Source organism: Festucalex cinctus, chromosome 3, assembly GCF_051991245.1.
Source record: "Festucalex cinctus isolate MCC-2025b chromosome 3, RoL_Fcin_1.0, whole genome shotgun sequence".
Classification (NCBI taxonomy): domain Eukaryota; kingdom Metazoa; phylum Chordata; class Actinopteri; order Syngnathiformes; family Syngnathidae; genus Festucalex; species Festucalex cinctus.
The window spans coordinates 19,247,796-19,267,905 of NC_135413.1; the positions used below are offsets into that span (position 1 = coordinate 19,247,796).

Consider the following 20,110-nt stretch of genomic DNA (forward strand, 5'->3'; position numbering starts at 1 on the left):
AAAATATAATAGACAACCCACTTCGGCAAAGTGGTTTATGCTGATGACTGTCCTTGAGTGTACAATTTTTTTTAATGTATTTTTTGCCACAGTTGTCAGTTTGGGCAATTAAATATGAAAATGTGTTTCTTCTTCCTTTTTTCCCATGTTGTTGTGTTGTGATTACTGTCAAATAAATTCCTTGTGCTGATCGTTGGGGTGAGGCGGTCACAAAGTCATGGTATTAAAAGTTCCTCGTTTCACTGCAAAATAATGAGCCGTTCTGCTTAAAATGTGCGCCAATTCCCTGTTCAGAGCTTTCATGTGCATGTCACACGGGGTGCCTTTATTCACAATACACATACACATGAGCTTCTGATATTTGGGAATTTTTTTTTGCCCTAGTCTCATTTGTTAAGGTTTTGGTGGGCTTGAGAGGATTTTCAGTAAGTTGTCAAATTGACACCTGGCACTCTTAAAGTTTTGGGTACGACTTCAGTGTTGGATTCAAAACATGTCAAAACAAAGGCAAAATTGTTGATGAACCGACTTGGATTCTACCCTTGGCCACAATGTGCAATGTTATTCAAGTTAAAATAGGCAATGTTGAACTGAAAATTGAAACTTTTTGATGTTTTAATAGTTAAAAGAGTAGCAGGCAGCCACCAGCATAATGATCTTGGTGGCAGCCCTCCGCTGTACTTTACAGTTCAATAGATATAGATTACCTTTCCAAGCAAGTGAACGTCAGGCTGTGTAAAGCTCCCACGATATGATATAGATACACTACGTTTGAGCTGGTGAGCTGGAGCCTATTCCAGCTGACTTTGCATGTGTCATGACTGGGTCACGCCAGGCTTAAGTTTGAGTTCATGACCTGTTAAGTTTGGGTTCATGACCATGAGATCTAGTGTTATGTACTGATGTAACAAGTGTCTGTTTTGAATGGATGTAACAGCATCCATTTTCAACTGGTTTTAAGCTATGTGATGTCAGGAGCTATGTGATGTCAACAAGTTTTAATCCTTTACCTGGTCATTTGAACTGAGGTCAAGTGTCTGTTTGGAATTGATGTAACAGTATCTAGTTTCAACTGGTTTTAAGTTATGTGACAGCTATGTGACGTCAGGAGATTTGTGATGTCAATCTTTAATCCTTTATTAGTCACAACCAATCAGATCGATTCACTGTCTGTAGTAGGTGTCTGAGAAGTGTGTGTGTTTGTCGGATTATTACTTCTGTTCCCACTGTCCCTCTGTACAACTCTTGTTGTTTCTTATCTAGTCAAGTTTGTTCCACGCATCTCGATGTGAATAAATAGTTAAAATTTTATTTGTGTCTGCGCTTTGGGATCTAACCTTCAGCACATGACAGCGTGAGATGCAGGTAACACTGTGGAGTGGTCACTAGCCAATGCCAGAACACATATAGAAATTAATCACTTTAATTAATCACATTCACACCAAGGAGCAATTCGGAGATTTTATCATTAGTTATTGGGCTTGTTTTTGGAATTTGGGAGTGAGCTGGAGTACCCGGCGAAAACCCATTCACGCACCAAGGAAAGAACAAACAAAATACACACATTGTTGTTAAAAAGGTCAAATTCATACAGCCAATACATACATCACAAATTATGTACACATGAAATAAAGATTCATCTCATTCAAAAATCCCTCTTCTTTCATTTATTATTATGTTTACATGTGAAATACATATCCAGTTTATTTGACCCTGTGTAACATTGCACTTTAGTCTTTTTATGAAAGCCATTTACACATTCACATTTGCAGCTGATCATGGCACACTTTAAAAGCATTGAAACACTAATATCTGTTTAATGGTAGTAATTAGATATTTTGGCAAATAGTTAAAAATGTCACAAGGCCGATGTTGAGAGATGACGCATTCAATTCAGTTTTCATAGCGTAACAATGCTTTTAGGGGATGCCTGGCTCTATCTTTTACAGCAGTCATATTTTCCCTTGGTTTGCTACAAATACTTAGCAGCATGCAGCTAAACACACATCCATTCATTTCCAGTGCAAATGATTAAAAATAAAAACGGGATAAATAAAGAACACAACAGCAGCTGAATGTGTGTAGTCACTCCTGAAAAACACTCATATCGTTGTGAGGCACGGGAAAATAAATGCTGTTGATGATGTACTGTACACTTTCAAATATACAACTGTATTTTTAGTGCAATTCCACATGTCATACACCAAAGATAACATGCACAGGGAAGGAGAGTTTTCAAAGCTGAACACATAAGTTTCTTTTTTGATTTTTGTTTTTTGATCATTTGGCAGCTTCAGTGTGTTTCCATTTTACTTGCATCAGGTTCAAATGGAAACAAATGATACACTGATCAATTATAAGGCATAATAATATAATACATCAGAGTAAAAGTTGCGTCAGCCAAAATCACAGTCACAGTCAGCCAAATGAAATCCTCCTCCCAGTCACGTTGCTTCTGCCTTGAGGGGTTTTGTGCAGGAGTCGTTTTCCTTCTGCTGTGCATCTTACTTTGGTTGGTGTTCCACTTCACCACTCACAGTTGCTCTTTCCTACATTCCTATGGTCATCCACGTATTGCATTCTGTACAGTATTGCACAATTCATATCATTTTTAAGAACTTACCCTCAAGTCAGGGCTCCTAAATAGGGGCATTTTTATGGAATAAAATTTTGCCTAATTCTTTTTGGCACAAATCTGATTCCATACATTTTGCCCCTAAAATTTGAAACAGTGCAAGTATTTTTTTTCTTTTTTTTTCCCCCCTGTTTCTTTTAATTTTATTATTCCTGAATATTCTAGGTTTTATGCTGATAAATGTGAACATTAACACACGTAGATTTACAGTGTATGCGGCTAAACTTTCTACTTGCAACCCTAAATTTTCAAGATAGGGGACACTGTGCTCCTAGTAAAAAAAAAAAAAAAAAGAAAAAAAAAAAGAAATAATAATAATACAATTAATCTGGATGGAGCCCTGCCTCAAGTATACTAGCACAAGAAGTAAAACTATAAAATAACAGTCTCACTGAACCCATATTAAAACACGGGTGGAAATTTGGAAGCTAGGAAAGGCAGTGTCTAAATGTCTGATATGTTTGTTTGTTTTCATGATGGTCCAAGTCTACTTGAAACAAGCAGGCGTAGAATGCAAGTAATTCACAAACAAAAAAATAATTCATCATAACTGTATGTAGTTTGTGCAAAAATGCAGTGGTGGTGTTGGTTCAGTCAAATTGAAAAGTCAAGAAATTATTGTCCTCGAGACCAAACGTGTAAATAGACAATATCTACCTATCAGCCTACACATGTATACATGAGTTAGATATTAAACTTCCTACAGTATGTCCTACTGATACTTAAATTGTTTCTGAGTGGATTTTAGAGTGGCTTGATTCCATATGTTCACTGAAGAATCTTTTATTTTACCAATGACAACTTGCCTTTCATTAAAATTAACACAAAAAATGATTTTGATTGTGTGTAAAAAAAATCAGACAAAAAATCCAACAGAAAAAAAATACAATAACGCCCTCACACCCTGTTTGAAAAAAGAAAAAGACAGAAAAAATACAATGATGCCCTCACACCCTGTTTGCACACATTCAGATCATCACAATATTCAGTTTTAAATAAAAATGTTTACTTGTGTTCTGTGAGGAACATGTCACTTCCATAAGTAGGAAAACCCTCTCACAGAAAGACTAAAGTGCTCAAGCCTAGCATACACTGTGTGCACCTAGCTGGTAATAGTCTTAATATACTTGGAGCAATCCATGAAAGAAAAAAAAAAGAGACATAATTGGTACAAATATGATCATTTCTGCATACCAGAAGAATACTTATGCAAAGAAGGAAAATAAAATAAATAGTCTGGCCAGCCCGTAAGGTAAAATTCATGTAGGCTGAGATGTGTCTGTGGCCTGCAGAGAAAAATATAATTATTAGAGCCACACACACAAAGCAAGGCGAGAGATTTGACTGGAAATAGTTGTCACATAAAGGAGGAAACACACTTGGCTATTAAGTTGATTTTGGAGTATAGTGATGCTGTCTAATGAACATACAGTTGAAAGTTTACATACCCTAGTAATATGTAAATGTAATGTGCCCTGTAAAATGTAATATGCACTTCCCTTAATCTTCTTTATTGTGAGTCTTCCAATGAAGTGAAAGGGTTTGAAATGTGGTCTAAGGAAGAACTGCATGTTGTGTAGGACGGAGATTGCATTGAATAGTTACATGTTTTTAACATGACGTTAGAACAAATGGTTGCTGTTGTGTTACAATGGTTAAATCATCACGAGGTTGTCACCAGTGACAATATGGTATTGTGCCATTTGCGTCTTTTTGGGAAGACACAATTGTTTTAAGAGTACTGTATTTTAAAAGGATGCAATCCAGTGGTGTCAAACATCCAGTCTGTGGGCCAGAAACGGCCCCTCGGGGTTTACAATCTGGCCCATGAAGACATAACACAAATTTCAGTTTTTCACTAAAATGAACTGTTTTTGCTAATTTTGCCCATACGAGGACGTACTGACGAGTACTTAAATGACATTTAGAAATTTGTCTGTTATTCATTTGAACTTAAAATTTTACAATCATTTCTGTGCGAAATTTCAGATCGCAGTAAAATAATAATTAATGGGAGTGTGAATATGTTTATAATGTACATGTAATTATTTGCAAATAAATAAGTAAATAACATTGATCTGTTGTTACTTGTGGCTTTTTAGGCCAACGGACATACTGGTCCGGCCCGCTTGAGATCAAATTCGGGTGATAAAGGCCCCTCAATTAAAATGAGTTTGACAGCCATGATCTAATGTGTTTGTGTGGGTTTTAATATCACCATTATTTTTATTTAACTCATTCACTCCCAGCCATTTTAATTGAAGCAACCCCCTTCGATCCGGCTGTTTTACTGGATTTTGACCGATTTTGGACGGCCCACAGAATATTGTGTTCTATTTCTATAATGACATGCAACCTACCAAAAGAATTAGTCTTAGTCTCTTCTTTCACCAGGAAACAAATATATATATTTGTATTAGTTTCCGTTTTGCAGCAGCAATTAGTATTAGAATATAGCAAAGTTTCATCAATATTCACATTCTTGCTGAAAACACTGGCAAAAAGAGCTTGTTGCAACATGACCGGGGCTGATCCCTTATACTCTGCTGCCACCTGTGGGCCATTTTATTAAATAACTACCATTGCTTTAAGCCACCTCTTCATGTCAGAAGCTGCATCAAGGCCTTCTGTATGCTCTTGCATTTAAAAAAAAAAAAAAAAAAAAAAACAAAAGAAGTAAATACGTTTTGGGGAGTGAATGACAATGTATTAAAAACATGTTTATACATTTTTGGTTTTGAATGAGTTTTTTTTTTTTTTTTTTTTTTTTTACAAATAACATTAACATTTAATATATGTATTTTTTAACAAATGTCTCTGTAAAATGTCTCCCAAATATCGAATATAGTCAACATCAGAATGAGATTATGTGACAAGTTGTCAACATTATTTCCGAGTGATGGAGGAATGAAGCTTCATGAAGCACTTGCAATATTTTTTTACTCCTCTAGGTGGTGCTTTTGGTTTAAAGATAAAGGTTAGTGCAATGGACAAATTTCCACTGCATCTTTAAACCAAGCGTGCCATCCAGAGGAGCCAAAAATATCGCAAGTGCTTCATGAAGCTTCATTCTTCCATAATTAATTATTACCTTCTATTTCAAAATTGGCACTGCACAAACTGATCACTGCTTCTCACAAGTCGATGCTGGATAAGCCTCATGATCTTGGTTTTGGAACACATACTGTGAAGTAACATAAATAAGCAAAATGCTCAATCAGACATAGAAAAACTGACTTGAGAAGACACTACAATAGACAAATGTTCTACAGGAATAAAGAGTACACAATTTACATTCTGTGACTTACTGATTTGAGGTTGGACTCCATCTCATTGAAACTCCATTCAGTTAGAGGAAGGTTTATACTGAAGGGCTGCAAAATGATGGAGACAAAAAGTGGCAACTAGTTGGTTTGCAGCACAGGGAATAGAGAGAAGACAAGTACAGTCTAAGTACTGTACAGTAGTTATTTTGGATTTACGGGTTGGATATAAAAAGTCTACGACACACCACTATTAAAAACAACAACAACAACAACAAAAACCCCCGCCATTTTTGTGGCCTTTAACCTGTCCAAGTCAATTGAGCTAGCCATTTCAAAATAAGATACTGCCTACATGTTAATCTGAATTTGAATGAAATTGGTTATTTCTGAGCATAGTCACGTCCCAGTTATAAAATGGCGTGTGCACTTGTACATCAATTGTTGATTGTTACTTCCTCTCTGTAAATGACTTTTTCCAAATTAACTGACTTGTACAAATTAGAGATCACATTAATGGTATAAAAAGTTGTGAATAATTTAGCATTGTCTCATATTTAGTATTCCAGAAACCTAGCATTTGAACAGGGTTGTGTTGACTTTTTATATCCACTATATGTTATTCATGCTTGTGAATGCATACATCAATAACAGTACTGGTCCCTGGATCCATATTACTCTGTTGATGGCTCCTGAGTATCAGCTGCTGCAACTCCTCCAGGCTCATATCCATATTTTCCACTGCATCAGAAGCACACTCCACTCTGCGCACACAAATACGCACAGTGACAAGTTGTGTTGCGCATAAACATCTACTTGATGGGAGCTCTTACCTCTCAATAGCAGCTCTCTTAATCCTCCTCTCTGTCACTGAGGCGGATGAGCCTCTTCCCTCCAAAACAGACTGCACCATTGCAACAGGAAGGACGGGAGGTTCTGAGGAGCACACCTCACAGGAGGAGGTCAATGCCAGGGCGTCTCCTCCACCAACACTGCCTCCTTTCACTCCTGCTCTCACTCCTGGACTCACAGGCTCCTCTTTGATCAGCATCAGGCACTTATCCCTATGATTGAAAAAAAATATGGGGCAATTACTTACAAAGTACTATATATATATATATATATATATATATATATATATATATATATATATATATATATATATATATATATATATATATATATATAGAGAGAGAGAGAGAGAGAGAGAGAGAGAGAGAGAGAGAGAGAGAGAGAGAGAGAGAGAGAGAGACTTTATAAAAATCCACTTTTACTTGAATTTACCCCATTTCCTACTAAAATCCTATATGAAATGTTTATAAGAATGAAAAGAATAAAATAAAATAATAATAAACTTTTATCTTCCCACGTCCTTTTCACTAATCTGAAGGCCGATAGAGCTGGTATCTGAGCGGTGAATGCTTGCGAACGTAGCAAATTTGGGGATTTCATCAGTATTTGTAAGATATTCACAGACCGCTTTTAGTTTTCGAAAAGGAATTTTGAACATATTCAGACAGTTGCTACATTCGCATATATTTGTTGCTCGGTGAGATACAGGTAAATTTTCATTTATGGATTTATTTAAGTTTCCACTTTACTTTATAAAATATGATTCTGATACTGGGAACTCCCTACACTTTTTATTAAATTTTTTTATTTTAAATTAAGAAATTATTTTGAGCTTTCGGAAAACTTTATTTATAGTAGAAAACTTTAGGGAGCTATTTACTTTCTTAGATTTTAATTTAGTGTAACACATGCTGATGACCCTGGAAGATCCCTACAATTTTTGTTATAATTTTTAAACAAAGCTGTCTATTCCTTATATGTTTAAAATGAAAATAAAAACCTTCATTGTGTTGAAAATTTGAAAAGTTGTGTAAACAAACATGCCTAATTTCTTTTTTTTTTCTTTTTCTTTTCTTTTTTTCAAATTTTGACACAAATATTTTGTCTTTTTTTTTTTCTCAAAATTTTGACACAAATATTTTGTCTTTTACTGCAAATGAATATCGGCTTGAAATATCGGTTATTGGCCTCCTTGACTACAGTACTACATATCGGTATCACCATATCGGTCTATCGCTAATCAAAAAAAAAAAAAAAAGGATTCGAGGGTGTGAGTTATGCTGTATAACAAATGTAATGCTATTTATATCATTATCAACTCTACACACCTGGTCTCATCAGGCTGCATCTGTAGAGGCATGCTGGCTTGAGACATGTCCGTTACATCTGATATGATTGGCCCACCTGTTAGCCCAGTGGTAGAACACGAAGCAGTATCACTTGATGGCTGAGACAGAAGAACAATCAGGTCATGTTTATTTACAGTATAAAAGCATTAATTAATCAACAAAGGGTCTCAAAGTTTATCACAAACCCATAGCTCACCGACATCACCTGGTCTAAACCACCCATCTGGGTAAGCTAGCATTCAGAGAAAACACAAGTCATGACATAAGGTTGCCTTTATCTTTAAACCAAGACTACCATCTAGAGGTTTAAAAAATATTGCAAGTGGTTCATGACGCAGCAGTTAAAGCTTTAACTCGCTTTAACTCCGGAGTTAAAGCCTTATAGGCTAAATACAGTTTAATTAAAGCTTTAAAAAAAAACTTTAAAAAAAAAATACAGCATTAAAGTTTTAACTCCTGAGTTATAGCTTTAACTTTAACAGAAGATTCCGGCTTTGTTTGCTTCTAAGGGATAGCTAGAGAACTTGGGAAACTAATAACGGTATATTAATTACTAAAAAGTAAAAAGATGAATTGTTTTTTATTATTAGCATCACCATTAGTATGTGTCAGTAGCAGAGTATCTTGCTATCGAGGTTGCTCTTTATAGCAGCAATTGAACTTTGTCATGACAATTAGACATTATATACTGTAGGGAAGCTGCATGAAATGCATTGTGTTAGATTTGAATATTCTCTCACCGACTGAATGTAGAAGGGCTCATGCATAGGCTCCATTGGGTTACTATGGCTGAACTTGGAGGCTGGGGGGCTAAGGGAGCCGTCATCCAACATCAGTGGCCTGAAAAAGATCATGACGTTTTAATGTTAAACATCTGACTTAGAGCAGTTTCAGTATGTTGTTAATCGTAATTTTATGAACAACAAAATGTTTGTTAGTTTGAATTGACTGTAGTGATATCTGTAATAAGGTCAGAGACAGTCGCCTTGAAGATTGGTGAAAAATAAAGCACTTAACATGTACATACATTAATTAAACCCGAGTGAGTCTGAAGTTGGGATTAGTCAAACATTGCCGGCGGATATAACCATGATCCCCCAAATCATGTTGTCAACCAAATGGTAAAGCATGAGGCATCATTGCAACTTTGCCAGGTAGCATGCTGACCCTGAAATGTCTGTTCTCTTGGCACCTTTGTGTGGGAACGGGCCTTTCCCACTGCAAGGCTGAACCAGCATTTTACATACATTGGCTGTAACAGGGTCATGCACTCTGCTCTGCCTTCCATTTGTGTGTGCGTGCGGGTGTGTGCGTGTGAGACTGATTCAGCACTTGTCGCCATTCACACAGCCTGATGGTTCAGTTTGTCAGCTGAGCCAGCCCTTCCCATGCCCCGCTATGGCCCCGTTTGTCTGACTTTTGTTGATAGGTACCCCGTGTGTGTGCATACTCACAGCTTTCTCTTCAAGCTTACAGTGCCGGGTGTGTTGGACTGCATCTGGCTGAACAGAAACTGAATTAGCTGGCAAAGAGAGAAAAGGCACAGCATGAATCAGCAACCCTCTCTAAGCTTTCAATATCTGTCTCTCACGCTCTTTCTCTCTCCCTCACACACAAACACACACATTGGACATTAAAGTTTAATATATTTACTTAAGAAGGTCTGTACTAGCTATACATTTAGTTATTACTCTGTGTAAGGGGGAAGGAGTGCTACTCGGGACCACAGACTTCCTAACCTAATGTATGATTTAAAAATAATAATAATAATAATAATACAATTTTAGATTTACGACAAAATATGTGCAAAATACATACTCTTAATATATTTCATTTTTCATAATAGGTTTCTCAATGCATGTTTAAAATATCAACTATCCTAATTTAACAATAAAGGATTTGAAGCAAACATACTGTTGCTGTTAATTTTTGCTTGCATAAATATATATATATATATATATATATATATATATATATATATATATATATATATATATATATATATATATATATATATATATGCTGTCTGCTTTTGTGGAACCCAACCCGGATATATATATATATATATATATATATATATATATATATATATATATATATATATATATATATATATATGTATATCATTCAAGGATGGCACAAAACTGATGAACAGCAAACATTAAGTGCAAAACTCATTTTGTGCATTTTTTTCACAAAAATAAACACACTCAAAATTTTAATGTTTGATTGGCATATAGTTTATAGTTCCTGATTGTAGAACAGCCACAAAGAGGGCAGCCGATACTGATATTGACGACCATCACAAGCACAGATGCCTTAAAATAAGGCTGGTATTAGCATACTGTAGACACCCGCTATCAGTACACGTCCATCCCTGCATAGGTATTTATATTGACAAAAAGGAGCCACAAATAATTGCAGTTCGTCTTTGTAATATTTCTGTAAAAGGTCAACAATAACTGGTATTAGTATTGACAAGAAGCGTGTGGCCCTTTTTCAATGCATGATTCTGTTTATGATTAATCAAATTACATCTCAATGATGAAGAAAGAAAAAAAAAACTTTACATGTATCACCATTGAGACATAATTAATATTGATTTAGACATCATGATGCAATTTTGTATTCTTATGAAAAAGTCAAACAACAAAACAACACTAGCACAAGGATATTATTTAGTCTAATGCATGATGATAATTCACATCAAGATCATCAATAATCCTATTCATTTTATCACATCATATAAACATGGACTGACCTTGTTCATGACCTTCTGTTGCTGTGTGTGGTTCTGTCTCAGTGAGACCACCTCCCTCCACAGAACCTCGTTCTGCCTAAGGACAGTACAAAAGACATATATTTAGTATTCATTTCAATTAATGCGAGCAAAATGCTTTTCTGCAGTCACAATTTGATGCAGTTATATTTCTGTGTCATCTGTTTCATACGTCTCCAAACATCAAATTGATACCGCACATTTGTTGTTTTAGCTTCATCCAAACAAGAACGTTTTGAATTAATCACTTTTTGCTAGTTAATCATTGCGATCTTACAACGGAAAGTTACAATTGTATGTATGTGTATTCATGTGCGTGTGCATGCCTGTGTGTGCGCCAGTCAGGTGAGCAGGTGAACATTCTCTGCTCTCATTAGCAAACAATGCTGAGTACAAAGAAGCAGCAGCACACAAAGAACACACGGCACCAGCTGAACAACAATAGCCTCAAGAGATAGAGAGCGAGAGAGAGAAAAAAAAAAAAAGCTCTCTTCATGTACTGGTTGACATGATCCAACATAGCAACAAGAGTATCATGAGTTTTTCAAGCATACATATTTATAACAGAAGGGTGTATTTGGCGCTTAAATTACAATCTATTTATTATTATCATTATTTTTTTTAATAATTTTTAAAAAGATTGAAATGTCTTGATGAATTTGCTTTGTTTTTTGGATTCATCCACTGGCCCTGTTCCAGGATTAGGATTAGCCCACACAAGCTGTCTACTCACTGCTTCATGTCTTGCATCTGACACTCCATGTTGTCCTGCTGTGTTCTTAGTAGCTGAACTTCATACAGCAGTTTACTGAGGTCCTCTTGTCGAACTTTAGTCTCTTCACTCTTCACTATTGATACCTGCACACACGGTTATTCTGTGATGCAGAGTTTGTTTTCTCACAGGATTCTTTCTTCTATGAGCATTTCATGTCCATTCAATACCTTCCTTTTGATGTGTTCCAGCATGTGTTCGTGTCCTTGGAGGAAGTACAAATGTTGGAACTCTGTATCGTCTCTCTCAGGCTTGACCAGACCACTTTGCTCAATATTTACAACTTTTCGAAAGCCGTCTATAGACACACAGTCGAATCACAATGGAAATGTATTAGGAAGAAAAGAGGACAAACAGATTAAATGACAATAAAAGAAGACTCACACATGTTGAGCTGTCGGACAAAGCTTGCCATATTATTGTGTTTAAAGTACTTTGGTAGAACTTCCTTGGCAAAGCGACCCTGGTCAAACACATGGAAACTGGTCCCAGTCTGAAATAGACAAATTGAGTACGTGTTTGAAGAAATAAATCATGTTTGAGATTATCTATCTATCTATCTATCTATCCATTCAATGTTTTTCCTCTTTAATAATAATAATAATAATAATAATAATAATAATAATAATAATAATAATAATAATAATAATAATAATAATAATAATAATAATAATAATAATAATGCATTTTATTTATAGGCACCTTTCTTTCCCATATATTGCCTTGTGCATCTAAAATCATCACTTTCAGGAAACCACAAAAATGGCACCTTTGGTTCAACCATTAACATGGCATGAAAGCCATTTTCCATACTTAAATTTGGTGAATAATTTGCAAAATATCGCTTACACATATGGATGGATGAATAGTATAGATTTGTGAAAAAAATCTGAAATTTATCAAATTGTGACATCAGAGGTTTCGGCCCAATGTTACTGATTCCACTGACTTATAGTTAACATGTAAATTAATAATAAAGAAATTATCAAGAAATTTGTTTTTATATGAAGACATTTGTTAATAGGTAGATCATAGATGAATATGTGAATGGACACGTGTATTTGATGTTTATAATTGCAATGAGAAAGATGCAGTTTTTAAACATGTTACTTATTTTCGACTTTGTACTTGACAACTATTCATTATGGTGGTCCAAAGTTGACACAATACATTTGTTTTGTGTTTTAGTATTATATCGCCACAGCTATATGAAAAACACTTATGTGAACAGCACATTGGTCTTTCATTTATGAACTCTCAATAGATGATTTTAGCCTACTCACAGCACTCCAGCAGATTAGGTGGTTGGTATCTGGATCCTCCACAAGAGTCCACAGTTTGGTGAGAAAAGCCGGAACATTGCTGGCGTAGTTGCCATCTACACCCAAGGCACCTGGAGACTCCTGCATGTTGACTCGGTCCACTGCCACAGCCGGTCACAACAGGAAACCAGATGTTTGTGCGTGAGCGAGGAAGGCCAACAGTTTGCGTGTATGTGTGCCGATTCCACACACTATTCCATTTTGGAGAAATCCACTTGTGAAAATCCGCTACTGATATTCCCAAGTTTGCCGCAGTCTATTTGATTCCATGCCTGTCAAGCACAAGCTCATCTTGTTTATGTCATGTCCAGTTTTGTATTTACCTTCACTTGTCTTGACTGGCTTGTCAAATATCCTAAAAATTAATCTCTCAGCAGGTGTTTTCAGATATTCCCTTAATTTTTCTGCCCCCTCTGTGCTCTCTCTGCCCCATCATTCAACTGAATGTCATCACAGAAGGTACTTGTCAGCACCCACACCATTCAAACCCATCCCCAAACACACACGTGTGCACGCACACACCCGGCCCTCTCGCTGACAATATAGACAGTAAAACACTTGTGTACAAAAGCTTGGATAATCCAACAATTTCCAATCAACTAATAGTGTAATGTAACATGAGAGTAAGTGATGCTGACATGTTGAAACATGCCTCAATTTAACTGTTGATATACTTTGTACTCTACAGTCAGTTCTCTGCTGTGAGATGATTTTTAAAGCTGTATTACTCTCTTTCGGCCTCTATGAGGCACTATAACAGCAAAACAACCTAATGACAATGCAACATAAAGCTGAAAAATACAAATAAACAATATATAAATAAATATTTTAGTAGAAGTATTGTATGGTTATTTAGAAGGTTATATTGGTTTACTCTCCGTGACATAATCTTAATTCATTAAATCCTTCTGTAATCTGACCTGTGCATATTCTAAACATCACATAAATCACATGATGAGAAATAAATAGTGAAATACAACACATAAAAGATTGATAGGTAGTAATGTGTGAGCAAATATATTCATATAGCCACAAAATACTTGAGTATTCATACACAATTAGGAGAAAAGACAAATCAATGTCATGCTAGACTGTCTTTTTCTCTTGTGGAACTTGGCCATCAGGAAGGGGAAAGGTTCACAGACTTCAAACAGGCTCAGTCTTTCACTTCATGGTGTGAGAAAAAGAACGTACACAGGCGCCGTGTCATGGTGCACCAGATATCTACGCTTCACTAGTAAATAAGAGTAACACTCCTTTAATTTTCATGCCTGTGCTCAGCTTCAGTGCATTGCCCTTAGTTGTATCTTCATGCGATAAGGTTTGGGAGTAAGAGTGACCCCATAGACTGGGGTGAAGTCTGGCTCTCCTGCATCATCGGGCCAAATGAACTTGAACTTTCTCAGCAGGGTCACCGTGATGAGGAAGAGTTCCATACGAGCCAATCCCTCACCGAGACACATGCGAGTACCTGTAGAGTATATATTGTAGAAATCGCTTACAGGTGTTTCAGTAAATTCAGCGTGAAAAATATTTGCCCACATACCTGCAGAAAAAGGCATAAAAGCCTCTGGCTTGACAAACTCGCCCTGGTCATTGAGGAAGTTTTCAGGATTGAATTTATGAGGGGATTTCCACTGGCTTTCCTCGTGCAGCACAGAGGTCAAATTTGGGATAATCATTGTACCCTGGGGAGCAGAAGAAACCAAGTAATGTGAGAACTAATAAAAGATGGATATACAATAAGACTGACCTTCTGTCAATTTAAATCATATCAAAATATTTAATAAATTCATTTTTTTTAATATTATTTACTTTTGCCAAGTCAACCATTTTTGTTTTGTTTTGTTTTGTTTATTACAGCTAATTATGTCCATGTTCATTCAACAACAGCACATTTGATGAAACTGAAACGGAATTTGCACAAACATAAATAATTTGGCCATGTGTGTGATTCTTATCTCCCGACTTGTGAAGGCTCATTTGTTTTTAGCTGGGCTTTCTTCTGGAATAATAGCAAAACATGACACCCTTGGAGGAAAATGAACTGATATTCAAAAAACGTTCACAGACGCATGCTCTCCAAAAAAAAAAAGTTGATCAGAAATACTGCCCAGTTCACGCATGTGCTCAAAACTTATGACCGACTGTATGATATTTTTCTCTTCCTTTCAGCTAATCATCATCCATCTACCAATAGTCTCACTCTCCTCTGGATGAGTCCAAACCAAGATATTTTCCCAAACATTTTAGCTCTCCCTCTGATTTCTAATTCTATCCATTCTCATAACTCTTGAAGACAACCTAACACTTTCATTTCCACTGCCTCATGCTCTTGTTGACTCTTTAGTAACTCTGTCCCTGAGCCGCACACGACTAGGTTGTTGATCAACACAGTGTCAACCCAAAGTGTCTGCGTTCATGAAGAAACAGTCATGTGTGTTGTTCTGCTTCTTACCTTAGGAATAGAATATCCCATCAACTCTGTGTTTCTTGTCGTACAGTGAAAGACACTCAGGGGCACAGTGTTTGCTCTTCTCTGAACTTCATGGATTACAGCCTGGGGGGAAAAAAAGAAAGAAAATGATTTACAGTCGACCCTGACATATTCCTGATAATTCAATATATACATTGTATATTTTTATTCAATGTAGTTGAAAGTGCAATTTTTAAGGATTTCTGATATTTACTTTCACTATTATTGCATTGCTAGGTCTCTTACAAAAGCAGACATATCATAATCATAATTTAGAATCATCCATCCATCCATCTTAGAAAAAAAATAAATACGAAGTTCAAATGATTTGCATCATTAATGCATACAGTATAAAATACAGTACTTCATTACGGATGTAACTATGTGAAGATTTACCTGCACGTATGGCATATTGTGTCTGTCATCAAAACATGCTTTGTCCTTCCCTTTCAACACCTCATCAATCTCCTCTTGGCAATGCTCTAACAAATACAGCAGAAAAAAATACTTGAGTGATAAGAAACATTTGTAAGAAGTGGACGTTTACTTTACTTCACTTTAGCACCTGGAAAGCAAATCCATATTTAACAACATGAATGGGATTGGGTGAAGGTCGAGGGTGAATTTGTACCTGTGACGTGAAAAATCTTCAGGGTTTTCCATTTAGTTGCATGACTGTTTACTTTTTATGGACTTATGTTTGAGAGACAATAAGAATGTTTTATCCATGAATGTGTTTTATTTATTTATATCATAAATTGTACTCATTTTAATACTGTACCCCAAGAGATTGCACGCCACAGAGAAGCAAATCACACAGAATCATGCATTCAAAGATATGAGCAAGAGCAAACATTTAGTTTGTAGTCATTTGTGATGATATGTGTTCAATCCAAATTTTATGAGAAGAAAAATGATGATGATGATGATGATGTTGATAAGTGATGTCAGTCAATCAAAACCATAAATGCTCAGCAATAATATGTACAACTACTTGGAGCTTCATGAGGGGAGGAATATTAGAGAGCTCACATATAATTTAGGAGCGAACATACCTTGTATGTCTGGATGAGTCATAAGATAAAGGAAAGCAGTCAGAAGTGTGTTAGAGGTGGTGTCTGTCCCAGCAAAGTGAAGATCCAGAGCGTACATTGTTAGCTGTTGCTCTGAAAACAAGGACCCTTCATCACCACTTCTCTAAACAAGAAAGATTGTTCCATGAAAACAAAAGAAAAGAAACAAAAGCCATATTAGATTAAACAGCAACAATGCAGCATGCTCATTATCTTATATTTGTATTTGTACCCACCTTATCCATTTCATCTAGATAGCAGTCAATAAAGTCACGTGGTTCTCCAGGGACTCTGGTCCTCTTGTGCTCGGCCAGCACACCCTTTGCAAGTTTTTGACATTTCTAAAGTGTAAGAGTAGACAAAACAACATAATGCTAGAATGTTTTAGGCTGATTACAACACTAAAATCAATCCATCTATTATTTGAACTACTTATCATTATCCCACACATTACATACAAAGCCATATAACATACCTTGACATTTTCAAAAGACTTCATGAAGGGCAATGGAAGACTACGAATCATAGGGAAGGAGTCATACAGCTGTAATAAAGATAAATAAGAAAACAATTATTGGCAATCTGCTAATATGCAGTCCCGTTAAATTGAATTGCATTGATTAAAATCATCCTGTGGAGTTACAAGTTAAGCGTTTACTTTTTCGGATTGAGTTTGGAACACTTGGGGAGCAGGGGATCATTCAGGAGACACTTTTTTGGAATCCACTTGAGCTGACTTTGTCTATGCATATATAGACACTCACATGTTGTAGATTTAACTTAAATACATGTGGAGGGTTTGAAAAGATGTAAATTAGGTCAACACATTGAACTGCATTTATCTAAAGACAGCTTTCGTCTGCTCATCTGGTCTCAGACAAGCAAACAATGTCCATATATCTAGACATGCAAATTAAAAAAAAACATTTCATCCGTTTAAAACAATTTATTGGTCCAGCCCCCTTCTGAACATCCATGCATCCATCCATCCATCCATCCATCCATCCATCCATCCATCCATCCATCCATCCATCCATCCATCCATCCATCCATCCATTTTTCAAACCAGCCATGGGGATGAAATGACAAGATTGATATTCTGAGAAAAGAACCATTTAGTCATAATTGTATATATTTGTTTATGAATGTCATTGCGATAAAAGGTTCTGACTCACCATAGCCCAAGGTCCATTGGCCAACTTGGCATTCTCGGTGAAACACTGAACAATAACTTTGATGAACTCATCATTATAATCATAGCGTTTACCAAACAGAACCTGGCAGATGATGTTAGAGGAGGCATTATGGAACATAAGTTGGGGACTCAAGGTACTGCCTGTGGAAGCGTTTAAAAAAAAAAAAAAAAAAAAAAAAAAAAAAAAAAGAGTAGAAGTGCAAAATTATAGTACAGAGATATTAAACCCTTTAACACAATATCCAATCGGGCAACACAGATTCAGAGACCGAAACATTACAAATAATAAATGTATGTATTGGCATGATCTACGTACCAATGCTCTTTTCCAGTGTATTCATAATGAATTCAGTTTCTCCCAGAATCCTTTCTTCCATTGACTGCTTGCCCAGACCAAAGTTCCTCAAAGTCATAAGAGCAAATCGACGATGTTCTTTCCAACTAGGACCATAGTCTGCCAGGATGACTCCTGCAACAGATGGTTAATGCAGAGAATATATTATACAGTAACCTAATGACTGTATAACTGTCAAGCACTCCTACCACTATTACAGTACTACTACTGCGTCTACTAAAACCACTAAGAGTACAACAACAACAACCACGTTACTACTACTACTACTACTAAAATAATAATAATGATAATAATAATAATAATAATAATAATAATAATAATAATAATAATAATAATAATAACAATAATAATAATAATAATAATAATAATATCAACAATTATAGTAATTGTGACTTTACCTTTTCTGTCTGTAGTGTCATTGACGTAAAGGTCTTGGGGGCGTCCAGCAAAGTCAGTCGCTTTGGACACTAAAGCCTCCTTCATGGCTTCTAACCCATTGATAATAACAGCAGGTCTAGGACCAAGGTACAAGCTGTAGACATTTCCATATGCCTTCCTCAGCTTAAAAAAAAAAGAAAAAGAAAAAAAGATGAACACAATATAGAACGTTAGTACAATACAAAAATACAGCACAGTATATCCTCTACTATTAACATGTTGAGGAAGAGTGGACAGACCTAAAGACCTCAGTCCTCAACTGCTTTAAAGGGGACGCACTGTCATGATTTGTGTGTTGTTTGGTGTTGTTTGGATTTCAGTTGTCATGTGCTGCACCCTGGTTCATCTCGCAATTTGTTGACAAAAAATAAGGCTAGAGTGCAGATTCGGTAAAACTAGGTCTAACTTTTGGTGCAGGCGGTGTAATGTGATTTTGCTGGATTTTATCGAGGTACAGACAGTTTCTGAAAGTACTGTAATACGTCTGTCCCACAATTTAATAGGATTTTACATTACTTAAGTCACATTGTGTTTATCAAACATAACAATTTATTTTTGTAAATAAATCTGTTTGCTAAATAAACTGTATAATAATGGCAAAGGTACTGACTAGAAAATGCATGTACCGTAAGTAGCAAATCTAATTAAATAACGCAAACTAAGCCACTGAGGTTTTCTATGTTATGGAATTATAATCATTATATATTTTGGTTAACTGTTTCAAGAAGCATTGGTGAATATGATTGCATTATCACCTCTTTTTAATTTTTTTTTCTTTAGTCAATATTGGCATGTGAACTATAAGGTCAAGGCCAAAGAGTAGCCTTGGCTTCTATTAGTGTGGTTAAAGGGTACGGCTTTCAACTGTGTACAGACAAAATCAGTTTATCGTTATGCAACAATATACAAATAGAAGTGTTGTTGTGTGAAGTCATTGCTTCCAAAAACGCATATACTTGTTTTTATTTTATTCCATACAATGACTTCATATGTAGAGAATAAAAGACAAAAAAAAAAAAAACTCAATAGAATGAATGAAGCAATGCATTCTTGGAAATTTAGGAATTATAATTTAAAACAAAAAGTATTCCATAAATGACAATTTGAAGTGGTCCCGTTTTCCGTACCCGCTCAAAGTCTTGCAGGGGGTTCTCCAAGCTCAGGCTCAAGATGTTTCCCAGGACTGGCAAGATAGTGGGTCCTGGTGGAAAATTCTTCGGCCTTCGGCACATGATATTAAAGACGATAAAGAAAACACAAAGTGGTAGGAGGATTGTAGCTAACATGTTGAAGAAGAGTGGACAGACCTCAACAGTCCACCACTGCCTGCTTTAAAGACATTGCGCAACTCTCTATCCTGCCCCTGTCTTTGTGTACTTTGCTTTTCTGAGTAGGGGTGTGTGTGCGTGTGTGTGTATTCTCTCTCTCTCTCTCTCTCTCTCTCTCTCTCTCTCTCTCTCTCTCTCTCTCTCTCTCTCTCTCTCTCTCTCTCTCTCTCTCTCTCTCTCTCTCTCTCTCTCTCTCTCTCTCTCTCTCAGGGTACAGTAAATGTTGACCATATCACACTAAATAAAAATGCACTAACTTTGTCCTGTGCATCT

At 36.1% G+C, this 20,110-nt stretch overlaps 2 protein-coding genes across 2 annotated transcripts; both read right to left on the reverse strand.

The window, feature by feature from the left end:
- Positions 1–1,714: 1,714 nt before the first annotated feature.
- Positions 1,715–13,395, reverse strand: hsf4 (heat shock transcription factor 4). The gene is made up of 14 exons (XM_077518055.1): positions 13,296–13,395; positions 12,934–13,073; positions 12,035–12,143; positions 11,821–11,948; positions 11,612–11,736; positions 10,861–10,936; positions 9,554–9,621; positions 8,840–8,939; positions 8,079–8,197; positions 6,732–6,962; positions 6,542–6,662; positions 5,944–6,009; positions 5,727–5,819; positions 1,715–3,921 (listed from the first exon to the last, which is right to left on the reverse strand). Exons 2-13 carry the CDS (start codon positions 13,057–13,059, stop codon positions 5,760–5,762), a joined length of 1,329 nt encoding a protein of 442 aa, XP_077374181.1. The 5' UTR covers positions 13,060–13,073; positions 13,296–13,395; the 3' UTR covers positions 1,715–3,921; positions 5,727–5,759.
- Positions 13,396–13,973: 578 nt separating this feature from the next.
- Positions 13,974–19,885, reverse strand: LOC144015946 (cytochrome P450 2F2-like). Its single transcript, XM_077516452.1, has 11 exons — positions 19,637–19,885; positions 18,470–18,632; positions 18,033–18,185; positions 17,697–17,857; positions 16,997–17,065; positions 16,758–16,862; positions 16,504–16,645; positions 15,845–15,930; positions 15,431–15,532; positions 14,519–14,660; positions 13,974–14,443 (listed from the first exon to the last, which is right to left on the reverse strand). Exons 1-11 carry the CDS (start codon positions 19,793–19,795, stop codon positions 14,256–14,258), a joined length of 1,470 nt encoding a protein of 489 aa, XP_077372578.1. The 5' UTR covers positions 19,796–19,885; the 3' UTR covers positions 13,974–14,255.
- Between the last annotated feature and the right edge of the window lie 225 nt (positions 19,886–20,110).

Excerpts from the sequence above, each read along its gene's own strand:
- hsf4 (XM_077518055.1), bottom strand. The coding sequence starts at position 13,059 with ATGCAGGAGTCTCCAGGTGCCTTGGGTGTAGATGGCAACTACGCCAGC. Across the intron at positions 9,622-10,860 it reads AACAGAAGGTCATGAACAAG|CTAATTCAGTTTCTGTTCAG; the intron begins GTCAGTCCATGT and ends TCTCTTTGCCAG. Across the intron at positions 8,198-8,839 it reads AGCCCTTCTACATTCAGTCG|CCATCAAGTGATACTGCTTC; the intron begins GTGAGAGAATAT and ends CTTCTGTCTCAG.
- LOC144015946 (XM_077516452.1), bottom strand. The coding sequence starts at position 19,795 with ATGTTAGCTACAATCCTCCTACCACTTTGTGTTTTCTTTATCGTCTTT. Across the intron at positions 16,863-16,996 it reads AGTCTTTTGAAAATGTCAAG|AAATGTCAAAAACTTGCAAA; the intron begins GTATGTTATATG and ends CTTACACTTTAG. Across the intron at positions 14,661-15,430 it reads TGGGATATTCTATTCCTAAG|GGTACAATGATTATCCCAAA; the intron begins GTAAGAAGCAGA and ends TCTGCTCCCCAG.